Genomic DNA, 18,739 nt, shown 5'->3' on the forward strand with positions numbered 1-18,739 from the left:
TGTCTGTCTGTCTGTCTGTCTGTATGTGCAGGCATCACGTGAAAACTAACGGTTAGATTTCGATGAAACTTGGTATAATTATACCTAATTATCCTGGGCATAAAATAGGATACTTTTTATCCCGGAAAAATACGTAGAAAAAAAATTAATCTTAATTTTTCCGCGCGGACGGAGTCGCGGGCGGAAGCTAGTTTTAAATAAAATCATAGTTATGCATGTGTTAATTATACTGTTTACTTGTCTTTGAACGTAGATAAAAGATTGCTTTGAATTAGATCATCATAATATGTAGAGTTACTTTTATCTCGCGATAATTTTGATGTAATAAGCTATCATCTGAGTACATACAACACTTCAAATAGTCACATGTAAAAAGAAAAACAATTTCAAGAAATATAATTCATAAATATTAAATAGTTTGATAAATCAATGGATTTTATAAAGTTATTGACATTTGACACCACCCAAAGATGTCTAGGGACCGTTATTTGAAGTACACACAATTCCTTCCTTAAAACACAGGAAGTATCTTATGAATAGAAAACTGACTTGAATACAAGATGACTGCTGTGTACACGCAAATTGTATTAAAGGAATTTAAACCACTTATGGATACTATCAATATTCATAATTAATGTAACGCAATATGCAAAATTTGAAGTGTGTATTTAGGTACAAAATACAAGTGCGTATATTTCAAGATAAGTTTCTTGAGTTGGATAATAACAGCACTGTAAGTCACCTATAGGGGTTATAGGTATGTTATAATTATACAGGAATTTAAATACCTTTACGTTTTATTTTTTGCGTTTGCATTCCCGGAACTAATATAATGCCTTTGTTCCAACAGTATTGTAATTCAATGTACTAATTCCGTGTGCTGTATGAAAATATTACTTTAGAGTTTTAAAATAATAAAATAACATGATTGGTATTATTGATAATAGTATTATGGCATTTATTAAATAAAAAACAACACATTCTAGGGAAAATCCTTAAATAAAAAGGACCGGAATTATCCAATCACATTCACAACTACCTATTATTAATTAATTATCCGTTAATCTCTAAAAACGCCTCTACATTTACGTAGGTGTAAGCGGAAAAATACGCAGATACTTGAAAAACCAACTGTTTGACTAATGAATTCAACAAAAAATTAAAATTACAAATTAAAGTAAGTTTAAGATATCCCACCAAAAACATAAATGTAAAAATTGGAGCCGAGTTCAATCGTTGACTTAATTTGCCAAAAAAAGAAATGAGATCTAAATGTGTGCCAAGTTCTGCAGACAGTCCAGAAATTTATTTACAAAGATGTATTAAGTTCTTAGGTTGACTGAAAACTCAATTGTTTTATTTTCCCTTAGAGAACAATGTTTATTCCAAAATATAACTTTTTTAATTTGAATAATATAATTATTTTCACAAAGCAAACAACTAATGACCTATTGAACCCCATAATTTGATGAGGCTAGTTTTTAGAACCTCACAAAATATAAACAGTATGTAAAACTAGCCTCATCAAATTATGGGGTTCAATAGGTCATTAGTTGTTTGCTTTGTGAAAATAATTATATTATTCAAATTAAAAAAGTTATATTTTGGAATAAACATTGTTCTCTAAGGGAAAATAAAACAATTGAGTTTTCAGTCAACCTAAGAACTTAATACATCTTTGTAAATAAATTTCTGGACTGTCTGCAGAACTTGGCACACATTTAGATCTCATTTCTTTTTTTGGCAAATTAAGTCAACGATTGAACTCGGCTCCAATTTTTACATTTATGTTTTTGGTGGGATATCATTACTTTTTGTACAGAAAATTACTCTGCAAATTTGATTTACTTTATAAATATAATACTTTTTATATACGATTTTTTTTTTCTTGCGGTTTCTCTGTATGGTTTGTTTAGTATTTTCTATATTTTCTTGTATGTTATGAATGTCAGCGCACATTGCCCCGTCATTATCTGCAATTTTTAACCGACTTCAAAAAAAAGGAGGAGGTTATCAATTCGGCCGGTATATTTTTTTTTATGTATGTACACCGATTACTCCGAGGTTTCTGAACCGATTTACGTGATTCTTTTTTTGTTCGATGCGGGATGGTGTCTAATTGGTCCCATAAAAATTTTATTCGGCTAGGCCCAGTAGTTTTTATTTTATGAGCATTTTTGTCTGTACTCGATGACTTAATTGGAATGTAGCAAGTAACTTTGATTCACTTCCCGGTAACCGATTGAGCTGAAATTTTGTATACGTATGTAAATTGGATAGCGATGAAACATTATCATGATATAGAGCTGATTTGATGATGGAATCGGAAGGTGGCCATAGGAACTCAGTAATATATTGACTCAACTTTATCGAGTTTGGGCTCGTTTGATTCGTGTTGAAAATTACACTAAAAAGTATTAAATAAAATTAACTGCGTTAAAAACAACCGACTTCAAAAACGGAAAAGTAAAAAATAAAAAAGATTTGATATTATTAATTACTACATATTATTTAGATGTGCTATTTATTAAATAGGTTTGAAGTCGGTGCCAAACACTAAGCACTTAGTATTAAGCCCGTGCACCGACATCAAACCTATTTAATAAATAGCACATCTAAATAATATGTAGTAATTTATAATATCAAATCTTTTTTATTTTTTACTTTTCCGTTTTTGAAGTCGGTTGTTTTTAACGCAGTTAATTTTTTTAAACTCGTTTTCTGTTTAAAAGATTACATGATTTTCTAAACATCCAGCGTGAATTTGTACACACACTATTACCAAGATGCAAAGATCGTTGTAGAAGAATCGTCGCCTTACTCCATGACGTTACGGTATTGCCATGACGCGATCTTGAAATTTTACTCTAAACGCGCCTAAAGATGTTTCACTCATATTAATATTACGCAAATTAAATCATTTCGACCTTCGACGAAGCCTTCTTCCATTACACCATTTATGGTAATTATTTTTGCATGCTTGTATTGGCTAAACATGTTTGTGCTTTATTAATATAATTGTATCACCATTGAAAACCATGTTTAAAGCAAAATAAAGATTTTATTTATTTATTTATTTATTTACACTGAAATTAAAACTAAACTAAACACTCATAAATAAATGTGAATATGTAAAATTATATATTATTTTTAACTGTATGAGCAATAAAGGCAATATTTTTATTACAATTTTCTTTTATTTTACGTTTAATAACAGTTTTGAATAAAGAAATCATGCAATCGAAGTAATCCGCCCTAGCGATACTAGCGCGAGTGAGTGTGATGTCAGAGGCGCTTCGAATCTACAGATGTTTCGTCCTAAAATATGTAAACTTCAATAATCTATTTCTCAGTCATTTATTGATGGATTTCAAAATTTTTTTCGGCCACTGATTAGTTTTGATCTATTTTTTAAGACTAGTAAGGTGAATATACTATTTTCTTTTTTTTTAAACTTTTCCATTTTTCCATACAAACAAAATTTATGTTATTGAAAAAAAAATTAAATACAAATAAATTCAGTATTTTCTGATTTTTTCCTTTGTACACTCACTATTACCTAGTTGATTACAAAATTTGAATTTTCTAGGTCATCTGGAAGTGGGTTAGGTTTTGTATATGTCTATAAGTCAGTCAGTCTTAAAAATTGCGATTTTTGGATATTAATATCTACGCAACCGTTTAATCTGTATTTATGAAATTTAAGGTTCTTGTTTATCTTGAGGTCCTCTTGATATGTACCAAATTTGGTTTATATAACTTAAATAGTTTTCGAGTTATAAGGGGGTGAAAAGTGGCTCGAAATGGTTCGTGTAAATATACACACGGCTGCTGCTCGCCAGTTCTCTTCGCTTGAACTCGGCTTGACACGCTGCCGCGTGTCTAGATTAAATAGCTACCAAATTTTCGGATATACAAGCAAATTTAAAAAGTTTTTAATAAGATTAAAATATATTAGGCACAGATAAATATTAGGACTTTGGTCATTGACGACATTGTAGGTAGGTATGTCAATGACTTTGGCCCAATATTTTTCTTTCATTTTTAAATATTTACTGAAGATGAAGATGACTTTTGATTTTATATTCAAGGTGACTTTTAAGGTATAAGAATCGTCACTTTTTGTAATATTTTCAAAAATAATAACATGCTAATCATATGAAGCAACGCAATAATATGGCCTAAATGCATGGTCTTAATGTTCATCGATTAAATATGTAATTAAAATATAATTATCGTTCATATCGAATATGTTTTATGCGTATTCTAAACAGGGGCCTTAGACAAACGTACGTAACGCCATGGAATAGAAACTGCTAACGCTAATTATTGACATAAGCTCATGACATTTTGGTAATGGTTCGATCACACTACCAACGACGCAGACGACCACGACCAAAGTTCCAATCTTGCCGAAATTTGTTCAAAATCAATATTAAAATCTCCCGTCATTCTGGTACTCAGGAATAAAAAAATTCGAAGTCAATTAATAAAAAGAAATAGGGTTTTTTGCGATTTTCGCCGAGACGGTAAGTTTATCATACAATCACCTGAACCAAAATTGTATATAATCTAATTATCTATAAAAAAGGTTAAATACATTTTTTTCTAGGAGCCACCGTTTCTATGAAAAACCTGTTTGTTTATCCATTGATCTCAAATTTTTTTTTTCCAAACACCAATACGACAGGAAATTCTTAAATTTCATTTTTAATTGTGTTTTGCACAATTTTATTTAATTGCGACTGGATGAAAATTTTGTCCGTGGTCGTCGTTGTCGTTGGTAGGGTGACCGAATCCTTATGCAAAACATCATACGCTTATGTCAATTTCTATCGATAGCGTATTCTATTCCTTGGCGTTTTGCCGTTTGGCTAAGGCCCCAGGGGCCTTAGACAAACGTACGTAACGCCATGGAATAGAAACGCTAATTATTGACATAAGCTCATGACATTTTGGTAATGGTTCGATCACACTACCAACGATGCAGACGACCACGACCAAAGTTCCAATCTTGCCGAAATTTGTTCAAAATCAATATTAAAATCTCCCGTCATTCTGGTACGCAGGAATAAAAAAATTCGAGGTCAATTAATAAAAAGAAATAGGGTTTTTTGCGATTTTCGCCGAGACGGTAAGTTTATCATACAATCACCTAAACCAAAATTGTATATAATCTAATTATCTATAAAAAAGGTTAAATACATTTTTTTCTAGGAGCCACCGTTTCTATGAAAAACCTGTTTGTTTATCCATTGATCTCAAATTTTTTTTTTCCAAACACCAATACGACAGGAAATTCTTAAATTTCATTTTTAATTGTGTTTTGCACAATTTTATTTAATTGCGACTGGATGAAAATTTTGTTCGTGGTCGTCGTTGTCGTTGGTAGGGTGACCGAATCCTTATGCAAAACATCATACGCTTATGTCAATTTCTATCGATAGCGTATTCTATTCCTTGGCGTTTTGCCGTTTGGCTATGGCCCCAGGCGCGGTCCCAGCCTGACATTTTGGGGGGGGGGGGGACACGCAGCTGGAAAGGTATGGAATCCCCCCCCCCCAACCGTACTCGCCAAATATCGTATTCAAGTGAAGAAGAAGTGATAAGCAAAAACTTGAGAAAATCGTACTCGATAAAATAGAAAAAAATTCTTATACTGTACAATATATTATAAAAAAACCGGCCAAGTGCGAGTCGGAAGCCGTTAGCTGCAAATTTTCGCAAATTTCAACATTTGCAAGGGATTAAAAACAGGTTTAAACAGAACTTTAGATGTGCGAGTGACTCCGATTTGCACCAGTTTTTTATATATTGTACAGTATAAGAATTTTTTTCTATTTTATCGAGTACGATTTTGGGGGGGGGTCATGTCCCCCGTGACCACCCCCCTGGGACCGCGCCTGATTCTAAATACATGAAATCACTAGCAATTAGGACTCACCTAATATAAAATATACATTAGTAAGTCTTCCGAAAATCATATGGTTAAAAGTTATCTTTTAATATAACAGTCATTTTATTAGCAGTGTATAACGACAATAAAGCTATTCGTCATCTATTTCCTGTTACAAATTCATAGCCTTATACGGAACCTTAGTGCTATTGTATTGACTTGCAAATCTATCGAGCCTCACAGTTCTTTTCGTGACTTATTTTTGTTAAATGCATGCAATGTTTGTTATGAGAGCTGAGTTTTTGGAAATTAATATTGAATACAAAGATACAACGTTTTTCATGATATAAGAATAAAGAGATATTTCATATACCTATTACTTATTAGGTATGTTTCATAATTAATCGATTCGCAACTATGATGTAATTTAGTAATATGAATGTTTTAATAGTCACATTTTTTGTTTGTCGAAATTTCCATAACCACCCAAATACTAGTTTGTTTTTATCGTAACTTCAAAGTCCAAGTCTGAACTATTACTTGCTATTACGCAAATGCTAATAATACATGATTAGACAATATTATGTGAATGTAGAATAATGAACAATGCCTACCGTTAGTATGGGTAATTATGAATACTGGCAGCTGGTAGTTACAGTGCTCATATTATTATCTGTTATGCATAATTTACAATTAACTCGAAAGAAAACTCAGTTACGATAAGCAACCAGTTAAAAGTAAAATGAGGATGATATCAACATTCAAATTTATGCCATATTTACATACATGCCTTGTTTTTCATCAATTTTTTCATAGAGAAAATCAACTTTCCTTCTTTTTTGTTATATTTTGTAATAATTCGGAGGTAGCAATGCATGCAACATAACCTAGACAATAATGTGTTAAACAAACAAGTGACTAACGCAATGTTTTTACGAGAATGGAGGCTAAATAATGCCTGGAATGTAAGATTCCAATGAAAAGGAAAGGATATTTGCTTCAAGGCTGTAGTTTATCTCGTTAGCACATTATTCTTTATCCGATTGTGATAATAAATCTCCTGCGCCTTGATATTATATGCGATATTATATAAATACAAAGTAAAATGTCTAATGTCTCTTATGAAAATACATGTTTAAATTGTCTAGATATTACAAATAAAGATAAAAGATATGTAGAGCCATAAAAACAAGTTATACAAATTACTAAATTAGTTTATGCAGGAATCTTTATAGTTTAATTATAATGAATTTTGTATGAATAAATATTTGCTCTCGTCATATTTAGTATTAATTTCATAATAATTTAGTTACAAGCCAGAATCTAGACTTGATGATAGAGCTTATAGTAAATACTGTTTATTTGTTTAATTGCATTTTAATGGTTCAGTATGCTCACAAGTTTAAATAATATTTTCTCTTGAGACTGAGCCGGAAAGAGGCATTATATTTAACAGCTTCCTGCCATGTCGGCATTGATTGTGAACGCATAAGAGATCTGTTGTGACATAATTTAAATCATATTAATTTTTATGTCTTTAGACTGATTGTTAAAATTACGACTTCCAGATCCAGGCCAATAAGATTACGAGATTGTCAATTTGGTGAACGGTCTTTTAACGGCCTATTAATGAAAAAAAGTTAGAACAGAATCTTTTTTAGGTTTCTAATCTCCTGACGTCAGTTCGACCAGTTCGGTTTGCTACCGTTTCCTATTTCCGCTAGTAAAGCAATTAAATTATATTTGTACCGGTTGGAAGCGCAATGCGTATCAAATGTGAAACCATATGAGGCAATCTGTTCTTCTCTAAGTAGCAAAGCATCAGTGAATCGTAGTGACCTATATCGTTTATGTAACCATGTCTAGTTTAGCTCTATTTAATTTTGATTTATCGCCCGTATTAACTGCCTGTATGTGTTTGTTTAACGAGTACGCAATGCATTTCGCGTTGGTGGCTCGGTTTGTTTTTAATGGTGCTGTTTTGAAATCAAAGAGTAAATTACAATGATTATCTTTAGTGGTCACGATATTGGTATTTCTTTAGTTCCTGTTCAAATTCTTCTCTTGAAAATGCTTCATAAAATACAATACGTAACCTACTTTTTCTGGTACGCTTGCTACGAATTTATCTGTAACAATATTAATCTTCTAAATTTCTTCATAATAATTGAAAGTAAACCACAATAAGTAACCACCAGTTAGATCCGCCAAGTTAATTAGTTAGCTATATCAAAATTTCAGACGATTTCACGGCTTAAGATCAATTGTGGTTAAGCTCTTGATTATGTATGCCACAAATACGGTAACAACTGATCTCTATCAAACCTGTATTGTCCATAAGAACAAGCTTTGTGAAACATTTGTCAGTTTGTTAAATTAGCATAACACATTACTTCATATCATTGCTCTGTATTACTAAAATGGGAACAACAGTAGGTAGTGGGACTGTCCATAAGTAGTAAGAGTTTATAGCCCACGCAAATCATGTTGCCAAAGTTTAAACAAATAAATCTCGTTATTTATGTATGCCTTTTATTAAGATAAGGAGTTGGAACCATTTAAATAATTTTAAATTAAACTAATGACATGATTTATATGAGAACATAAAATAATTCTATTACATAAAATTATGCGATAGTAGTAACATAAAACATCTTGATCTCTAAATCCAATTATTATCAAATCAGGTCACAGTCAAGCTGTTGTTGTCGACTTTAATACATCACTTAGCATATTATTTACGCACCTCGCAACTCGCAATATTTTTTTATATTTTGAATGAAATGCCACGAAGATAATATTATTAAAGTTGTTAGTTTTATAATTTATTTTAAATATATTTGCAGGGTGCTAGGGACAACCTAACAGACTCGGATTCGGGCTGCGTGTCCCCAGGCTCCCGAATTAAGGACTCGGCATCACCGGAACTAAAGCGAATGGACTCCGGATACAAGTCCCCACACACGCCAAGCAGTCCTTGCAATCCCCGAAGGCAGCTCAATACTCCGCACGATGAATTCAAAGAAGATTTCGCTAAAGCGCAAGTCATGGCAGATATTTTGGACAGGAATTCCGAAACCAGTGATTCGTTGAAGAGCAATCCAGTGAAGGAACATCTGGAGCAGATGATATTGAATGCTGCCTCGGTGGACGACAGGAGCTGCTTGGAACAAGTTTTGATGATGTTGTACAATTATCAAGCGCTAAGCAGTTCTGTTAGCGAAGACGAATGCTTTCAGGTTAGTTATTTATGTTGATAGAGTCAAACCTTTTCTGTGTGTAACAATTTAAAATAAAATATTTGAAACTGTCAATATTGTAGATCAATCAATCACTTCACGATTCCTTGTCATAAATAACGAAACAACATGTAATAAAAATATATATTTCCCAAAATGTTTAGATGATTTATTAATATTTAAATTAATTGCAGGCAAAACCGAAAAGAATATGTGATTTGAGATTACGAACGGAAACCGACATACTATCGCACAAAACTCACAAAGCAATCGCGACCGTCACACCGTACCAGCAGAAAGGATACAAATCCGAATCACTCGAGAGTCTTTGCGAGGAAAGAAAACCAAATAACATATTGCAAGAGAGCGGTATATTTGAGGGCGTCGAAACTGAGTGCAAAGAGACTCAAACCGACCTTAACGATAGCTTTGAATGCAGCGGTGAATTGAACACTGAAATACAACGACTGAATAGTATAAGGGAGAAGTTAGAGAAGCAGAGTAGGAATAAAACGCTTAGCTCGAAAGATGAAGTTGATTGTTTAGAATGTAAGTGTGTGAAGTTAGGGAAGAAACACAAACAGTATTACGAGAGGAGGCTCAAGTTCTTGGAAGGGAAGATATCGATATACGAAGCGGCACAGGATGTTAAGGAGTCTAAATTAGCGCAACGCTTGCAAAAGGAGTTCTTACTTGAGAATAGGATACAAGTGAGTAATTTACAATTGATTTGTAAGACTGTAATAAAATATAAATTTGAGGAGAAATTAATTTGACAATTTTATGTTTATTATGCATTAATGTTGTTAATATAATTTTATATTAATTTGATGGATTTTTATAGGAATTGGAAACGCAATTAAGTGAACTTCAGGACAAATACGAAAGGCTTGAAGAGGAATGTTGTGAATTAGAAGAAATTGAAAATGACACTCGACTACATTGGCAACAGTAAGTACAATTCTTTCAATATATTTAATTCAGAGTCCTTTTTGTATTGTTCTTTAAATATTTTCCATCATACAACTTATCTAGATTCTAGAGGTCGCCTTTGACATTGTTTTACTTAAAATTTATTCATCTTTTACGCTTTAAGTAAGTCTCCCATTCGACCGTGTCCAAATTCCTATTTCTCTTGAACTTAGCCTTGGTAATGATGATATTGAACATTGTTTACGTTTAGTTTTCATTTATTTCTTGATTTATTTCTACAATATTATGAAACATTTTTGTATCTTCATTATTTTCTTCAGACAGGTAAACTCAATAAATTATCTGCTTACAATGCAATATCGCCCACACTAATACTATTAATGCGGAAGAGGAATATTTTGATTTCCTTTTTTTTGTTAAAAGGCTATTTTCTCATGTAGACCCGGTTTGTTTTTTAAAAGATGAATTTTCGTTATTATTATTTCCGGCTCTTCGCCGTGAAAACTAAAAGTTTATAATTTACAGAAACTTTTTAATTGTGGAGTACGTTCTTGCTGCTTTAATTTATAGGTGGTTTTTATTGATTTTCAGATTTCAGATTTCAAAAGTTCTAATGTTTATTGTTTTTTTTGTCTTTATTTTTTCTGCTCTTTTAAATTTTAATGCTTCTTATTTTATATATTGTGGTCATTATTTATATGTTTTAAACTATAATTTGGTACACCAGGCTGGAAATGGACTACGAGTTGTGTTCAGTGCAACTGAGAGACATGACGGAACAGCGCGAGTTTTCCCGCGCGCAAGCGGAGCGCTTGCTGCAGGAGCTCGCTGATAGAGAGTGTGCGCTGAAGTCTAGAGAGGTGAGTTATAGATAAAAATAAAACGACGTGTGACACTCGGGGACTGCCGCGGTAAAGCTATTGCATGCTATGCCTTCAAGCCACACCTCCGCCCGTCGGAGTGGGGAGCGTGAGGTTTTTTTCGTTACGGAATTTCTCGATTCGGTCCCCGCGCTCAAGGCCCGCGATAGAAGCTATGCAATAGCTTTATAAGTAATAACTGGTTATAAAAGCTAGTTTGTTTGTATTTTGTGTGATTTTATGTTACTTAAATACAGCAAGAAGTATATTTCTGGTACAAAGGACCTGCCGAATTATATAATATATATTTTTCTGTAAATTAGAGAATCCTGAAAAGACAAAAGTTTGAGGAAAGTTTTAGTAACTGAATATCATTTATTCTCTAGATATTGAACGCGTGGATTTCATGTGTTTCTTAAAAGTTTCGTCATGCTACCCCAAATACTTATGGAGGAAAAATATTACCTTATTATATTGAAAACTATATTGTTATCCATCTCGTCCTTCATGTTTCAGTATATTTATTCTGTATATAAAATAATTTCAGAACGAACTTCTATCAAGGCTTAGCAGTTTGGAGCGAGCGGTGCCTGCGTTGATAGCATGGAATGTCATACGTGTATTTGGCGCCGTTGTCGATGTTGGAAGTCAGGTATTGAAAATACTTTGTTTCCTTATTAATTATATGTATAACTTAATTAACTTTATTCTAATTGGATCTTCCTATCATGACAATTAATTATGCAATAAATGATTATGCTAATGATAAGTCATGTTAATGATGTTTGTTTTATTGAAAGACTTGAAAATATAAACCTTAATTTTGCGTTTTAATTTTCAATGTTGACTTCCTTTCTAAACGCCTTCAAAATGAGAGGAGGTTCTCATTGTTTACAAATTACAAACAAAACGTCAAATAAACCAAATTCAGATTCAAAATTTATTGCGTCATTTCCATTACAAATCTAAACAAACCACTAAACGATTTTCACCCTTAATCACAACTTAATAAAAGCCAAAATTCCAGAGAGCGCTAATAAGTCGCATGGGTCCATTCGACCAGGACACAAAGAAGACGATAGCCACAATCAAGCAGATGCGTCGTGTTGAAGAGAGGAATTGTACCGCGGTGGCTGCTTGGAACAATATGCAAGTGGCCACGGGAGGCGGGGTGAAAGTACTGGAGAAACAGATCACAACGTAAGATAACCTTGAAATAAAGGAAAATGTCGAAAATGAATTTCTATTTGTACAAAAAATGAGAGAGAACGTAAATGTATCAAATCTTGAATATAAAATTGATGAGCTAACACAGCATGTAATGATTATACTGTAGATGCTAACAAGAAAAAAAATTAAGTACCTATCACAAATTTAAATGTAATCTAGCCATGTGAATAGATTAGGATGCTCAATTAATCATTCGCCCAGTGCATGAAAGCCACACCTGGATATTTCTTTAATATTTTTAGTATGCATTTAAAACAAGCTAATTAAAATAATCTATATAATTAGAGACAACTACGGGATACAAATCATATCCAAATAGATAAAAACAATAAAATGCTGATTTAAATATAATTTTACAGATTGCTCTCAGAGAAGAAACAAATCGAACAAAAGATGAATGAAGTATGTAAAAACCTTGAAGCTAAAGTAAAGAAGTTGGAACAAGAACTAGACACGGCGAGGAGACAAATCGCGGCCGCTGTTAATGGCGCTGATATCAAGAAAGATAGAATTGAAGAAAAAGTTGAAGAACTGGAAGTCAAATTACGACAGGAAAAAGAAGATGAGAAGGTAGGAGAAATACATAAATACAATAAAGATAGTAATTATGATAAGCATATCCATGTAGAAGTAATGAATAGCAATACTAATTGGCCATTAAATTTTTACTTGAAGAATTCTGTGACAACAAACATGATTTGCATTTAGGCATAAACTAAACCTTTGCAAATAATGTCATTTTGTTTCTATCTCATTGTAATCTTAATATATATAAATCTCGTGTCACAATGTTTGTCCTCAATGGACTCCTAAACCACTTAACCGATTATAATAAAATTCGCACACCATGTGCAGTTCGATCCAACTTGAGAGATAGGATAGTTTAAATCTCAAATCGTTTTAGAGTAAGCGGGCGAAGCCGCGGGCGGTAAGCTAGTACTGATATGTAGTACAATATGTATTTATAATTATTTTGTTATGAAATATTGTTTATTACAGCTTCCAGCGGACGGATTCGCGAGCGGCAAAATAAGAGCACTATTGCTGAGTGAACAAGAACTAAAGAACCGAGTGTCAGAATTAGAAAGACGAGAGACCGCGTATTTGGAGATGTTGTCTCAAGCAGATGACATGTGGGCAGAAATGGAGGGTGGTTATAAGAAGAAGATTGAGGAATCGCATGCTACAGAGAATCTGCTTAAAGGAAAGGTAAGATATAAAGAGAAGAAATAAAATTATGTATATTCATATATTATCTTCATAGAACGTAAAAAATGAAGAATAATATGGATATTTGATAAAGATAATTTGGTGACAGTAGTCCATAGAATATTTTGGGAATACATTTGCTATTGCACTCAGAAAAAAAAATCGGGAAAAATGAAGCCATAAATATGACATATTAATTTTATGATTATCTTGAAAATAGTACATTTTTAAATTATCATAGACGCACATGTAAACTTGAATCAAAACCTAAAATTTTCCACATTAATTTCAGGTAATGAAACTAGAAAGTGAACGCGATCAATATAAGAAATGTTTCGAGCCGCTAAAGAAGAAACTACGTGAAGTAGAAGAGTCTGAATCTGGAATGAGAATAGCATTAGAGAAAGCAGAAAGAGACGCTAAAGCTTTAAAAGCACACAATAATCAACTAACAGCTCTGTTTGGGAAGGCCGATGCGGAGACCAAGAAGGCGGAAGCTGCCTTTAAAAACGTCGAGAATAAGTTTAAAGTAAGTGTTGATGGTATTTTTAATGTGAAAATTAAAGATTTTTGAAACTCAGTATGGTTTTTAGGGATCATAATATAGCAATTTTTCAATGAAACCTACAAGATGTAAAAATATACGAAACTAAAAACAAACAAAACAATTATGCTATTTGGCTATATTATCATCAGAATTATAATATTAGTATCGTAGTTAACCACTATCGTATAAACATTTTTTTTATTATTAACAGAAAGAAATAGACCACCTCCGTAAAATGAACAAACAACTGGATGAGGATTTGAAGAATCATCGCGAAGTATCCAAAAAGACTGAAATGACGTTTATTGGAGACCTCGAATGTATCAGAAAGGAGCTGACTAGAGCCTGCAAGAATAACCAAGAGTTGGAAGTTACTAATAGCGAACTTAAGGAGGAGGTATTTTTTTTTTTACTAATTGGGGGCAATGCTTCTAATAAAGCTTATTCGGGGCTTTTGGGTTAAAGGATAACTTACTATAAGAAAAATAATTTTATATACAAATGTGTTGTAGTTAGTTGTGTGTTCGAGCTGTAGTTAGTTATTGTGTGTGTAGTTAGTGTATATATTTAAAGTATATTATTTTGTTCTTATGTGTAAATATTTATGTATGCATATGCTTGTTCCGCCCGTTAAAGTTGATTCTACAAGAAAACAACGGTAACAACATTGGTTGAGTTATTAATTAAATGATCATCTCAATGATTATAAATCAAAACATCTGCGGGTTAATTAGTTTTCATTTGTACATATTTTCGCTTGCTGCATGTCCGCTTGCACGTATCCGTTCCGCTCGTATCACGAAGACAAGTGCATGTTCAGTGACGTGTATATTGCATGGGAACAAGTCAACATCTAAGGAGATATGTTTTCTCAGGTGGAATCTCTGGAAAAGCAGCTAGCGTTAACGCAGAAAGCCTTGAACCAATGCAAGCGGAAATGTGACGAGAAATTAAAGACGATTAGTCACGAGTTGTCGATAAAGACTGAAGAGTTGGAGGAGATGAGGAGTGAGAACATGCGACAGACGTACCACGCGTCTAGAGTTGATCTCAAACCGGACAGAACTGAATACGTTGATGAAGGCTATTCGATATACAACGCCGTACCAAAGAGCGATTTCGGAAGAATGCATCACAGCATGAGCTACATCACCTCAGAGGCAAGATGCTCCTGTCCGTCCATGAGAAGCCAACTAGTTAGCCAGTTAATAGAAGACCTGTTTGATAGAATACACAATACCGTCGATGACGACTTGGCTAGACTATGTAAGGAGATTGTCCCGGTTAACGGTGAAATCACGGAAGAATCAAAGGCAAAGATTACCAATTATCTTCTGATGGCGATCTCGAAAGAACTCATAAGGTCTATCGGAGACGCTGACGCTAAGACTGACACAGAGGTGAGTTGCTTTATATTTGTGACTAAAACTTAATGCGATAGCCAATCAAAAACTAATAATGTCATTAATGTGGTCTTGGGATAATGATTAACATCTATATCTCAACTGTTATAATATTACTATTTTTATAATTTTGTTGTTAATTTATTTGTTTGAAAATATTTCGGGATTGCATATTTCAACGCATATCCGTTCCGTTTTTCTTGGTGCACAATATCGCCAAATTCACATTCACAATGTTTAATAATAATTATGCACTTTTATGTAACAAAAAATATTTAACGAAGTCAATTGAATAAACTCGATTACTTTGTAACTATGTTATATCAGACACATGGAAATTTTATAGTATAGGTAATAAACAACTTTTTTTATACATTTAACAATATGTACTTTGATATAGGCAGAGCTTTTAAACTTATAGGACAATCCCATAAGTAGTTACACATCAAAATTTTTCCAAATAATACAGACAGCATGATTTGTTAAATTAGCAAACGGCATTTTTCCAAATGAATATAATTATACACATTATGTTCAATTGTTAAAGTGCAGTTTGTAAATCCTATGTTTCACACCAACCGCGTTTAAGGAATGGCAACGTGCGGTATCCTCAATGACGTACTCCGTGTACGGCGCGGGCACTTGCGCCAAGGACTCGGAGCGGTGGCGCGGGAACGCGGGGGTTGTGCGCGGGGCCGCGAGGCTCGCGAGTGTGAGCTGTGCGTGTGCGGCCGCGAGACTGTGTGCCGCTGCTCCACACGCTGCTGCTACTGTGAAACAGTGTCAAGAGGTGCGTGTAGCTAGGTATTAGTCAAGGGTTGCAAGACGTGGTGTCTTCCATCATGTACTCTATGTATGGTGTGGGTACTTGCGTCAAGGAATCATAGCGGGGACGTGACTCGCGAGTGTGAGCTGTGCGTGTGCGGCCGCGAGATTGTGTGCTACTGCTCCACATGCTGCTGCTGCTGTCAAGCAGTGTCAGGAGGTGCGTGTAGCGTGTTACTCTTGGTAAAGGGGTAGCAAGGCGCGGTAGCTTTCATCAGATACTCTATGTATGGTGTGGGTACTTGCGCCAAGGAATGACGGGGCGGGGACTCGTGAGTGTGAGCTGCGCGTGTGCGGCCGCGAGATTGTGTGCTACTGCTCCACACGCTTGCTGCTGCTGTCAAGCATGAGTGTCAGGAGGTGCGTGTAGTGTAGGTTTTAGTAGGATTGGTAACGTAATGGCGCATCCACACATGCCAACATTTGCATCTTTTACCTGCGGCACGCGCGGCTTTTGGTTGCCGGCAGTAGTTTGCTTGCAGCTTCGAAATGAAGTGAATTTGCCACCGGTAAAACCAGCGGCCTGCATTCAGCGGTCTGAAACCCGGCGGCATGTGTGGATGCGCCATAAGGTATCCTTGATGATGTACTCTGTGTACGGCGCTGGTAGAAGTGCCAAGGACTGCCGCATTGCACGCCACCGTCGCGGTCATAGAACAGTAAAAACAAATAGAAGTGCTATAATGTCATAATTAGTATGAAAACCAGTGTCGCCAAACCCACACATTTAAACCGATAGTTATACAGTACACTACAAGTAAACTATGCCTTTGATTGGACATAATAAGACTAACCGATGGTATGGAATGCCTCCATTATTTCGTCTGCTACCATTTTTGCACTCTAATACCAAACAACACGTCCTAATAATTAATCAATAAATATGGAGAAAAGGTTTGACAGCTGACAACCGACTCGAATATTTTTCTGCGCACAACTGAGAGTAAGTTAGGTGATCTTACTAGTGACACGTGGGCCACGCCCACATCACACTTCTATTTGTTTTTACTGTTCTGTGGTCGCGGTCAAAATATGTTGGCAGGTGTGTGTACCCGCTGTTATTGTAGGATTAGAAGCGTGCGGTCTTCTCCCTCATCACAGTATGTGTACTCTACTCAACAAGAGTTGCATTGGGATTATGTGATGTGGTTAATTTATTTGCAAGGATTTTTGATAGAGAACTGAACAACGAATAAATTTATTCTCTTTTCAATCAATAATTATAATCTTCAAGTAAAGCGCTTGATTTAAAGAAAATATGTTTTCTGTTTCAGGAAGTTTTAGAGCATGGCGATGTTAAGATTATGGAAGAACAGCTAGCAAATGCGATAGAAAGTATAGTTGTAAGTATATTTTTTTAAGATTTGGTATGCTAGATTACTTTTTTTGATACTTACATCATTACTTAACATTGACATATTAAAAAATATTCTTTAATTTTACTTTTTTGTATTTTTTAAATAAAAACATTTTTTTGTATTGTTCTAGAATTGTCCATCTTGTGCACTAGGTACAAATGCGATAGTTTGGAGTACGGACGTCTAGTGTCACGTATATTTATATGTAAGTATTTTTTTATATCGTAAATAAAACTATAATTTGGCCCATTGCATTTTGAGTTTTTTAATTCTCTTGATTTTAATAAATTTTTTATTTTTATTCAAGACTAGACATTTTCTTTTCCTATTTTTGTGTTATGGAATAACTGATAAAATTGTATAAATGTATAGAACTGAATTTGGTATCGCATTTCTTAATGATTTTGTTGATACACGGATTTAAATAAATCTACACTAATATTATAAAGAGGAAAACTTTGTTTGTTTGATTGTAATGAATAGGCTCATAAACTACTGGACCGATTTTAAAAGCTACATTATCCACGAGTATAAATATAGGCTAGTTATATATTATCACGCTAAGACCAACATGAGCGGAGCCACGCGGGTGAAACCGCGCGGCACAGCCAGTATAACAATATAATGATTGTTACTATTTTGTTGTTTCAGATTCACCTCCACCGACCTCACTCTGGTGCCTTCTTTAGTCTAGACATAAGCGACCTGTATATACTTTGTATTATATAACACTTAGGTACACATTATAACCTTAATATACAATATTATTACGACGAGCATATCGAACAAACATGTACCCTTCTAATTCGAATTAAACGAGTTTCTTCCGTGCCAATTGTGTTTCGTTTTTTGTGTAAATAATAAAATAAGTTTGAAGTCGATTATTTGTACTAAAAATCTCACAAATCGATTACTGTATTACTGGTTTATGTATTTTATTTAACGAATGATATTTCATTGATGGATTAAATGAATATTTAATAAGCCTCTGTTTTATTTTATCATTATTGTGATAATGCCTTTATGTACCTATGCCTACTAAAATTATGTAATGTTGACGTAGGTAGTTATTGAAAATCTAGAAGTAACCAACTTACAGTCATAAGAAGATTCTTTTATATTGGTGATAAATTGAATAGAATAGGTAGGTATCATAAGATAGTTCCAAATAGAGAGTAGAAATTTTGTAGCTACTAGATACTAGGTACCTACTTATCACCCGCAGGATATTTTTTTAAA

The 18,739-nt window shown here is 33.8% G+C and overlaps 1 protein-coding gene across 3 annotated transcripts in view; it reads left to right on the forward strand.

Moving 5' to 3' along the window:
• Positions 1 to 18,484, forward strand: part of LOC123696603 (myosin-7B) — a 90,534-nt gene extending 72,050 nt beyond the window's left edge. For 2 of the 3 annotated variants that reach the window (XM_045642889.1, XM_045642891.1), the window contains 15 exons: positions 8,743 to 9,135; positions 9,330 to 9,845; positions 9,980 to 10,086; positions 10,796 to 10,928; positions 11,476 to 11,580; positions 11,956 to 12,128; positions 12,518 to 12,728; positions 13,158 to 13,367; positions 13,660 to 13,896; positions 14,126 to 14,311; positions 14,790 to 15,314; positions 15,907 to 16,107; positions 17,417 to 17,485; positions 17,631 to 17,705; positions 18,152 to 18,484. In XM_045642889.1, coding sequence (XP_045498845.1) covers positions 8,743 to 9,135; positions 9,330 to 9,845; positions 9,980 to 10,086; positions 10,796 to 10,928; positions 11,476 to 11,580; positions 11,956 to 12,128; positions 12,518 to 12,728; positions 13,158 to 13,367; positions 13,660 to 13,896; positions 14,126 to 14,311; positions 14,790 to 15,314; positions 15,907 to 16,107; positions 17,417 to 17,485; positions 17,631 to 17,687 — 3,123 coding nt within the window. In that variant the 3' untranslated portion in view covers positions 17,688 to 17,705; positions 18,152 to 18,484. The remainder of the gene's footprint in view (positions 1 to 8,742; positions 9,136 to 9,329; positions 9,846 to 9,979; positions 10,087 to 10,795; positions 10,929 to 11,475; positions 11,581 to 11,955; positions 12,129 to 12,517; positions 12,729 to 13,157; positions 13,368 to 13,659; positions 13,897 to 14,125; positions 14,312 to 14,789; positions 15,315 to 15,906; positions 16,108 to 17,416; positions 17,486 to 17,630; positions 17,706 to 18,151) is intronic. The other variant, XM_045642890.1, reaches the window with a different exon arrangement.
• The last annotated feature ends 255 nt before the right edge of the window (positions 18,485 to 18,739 follow it).

Source organism: Colias croceus, chromosome 13 (genome assembly GCF_905220415.1).
Source record: "Colias croceus chromosome 13, ilColCroc2.1".
NCBI classification, from domain to species: domain Eukaryota; kingdom Metazoa; phylum Arthropoda; class Insecta; order Lepidoptera; family Pieridae; genus Colias; species Colias croceus.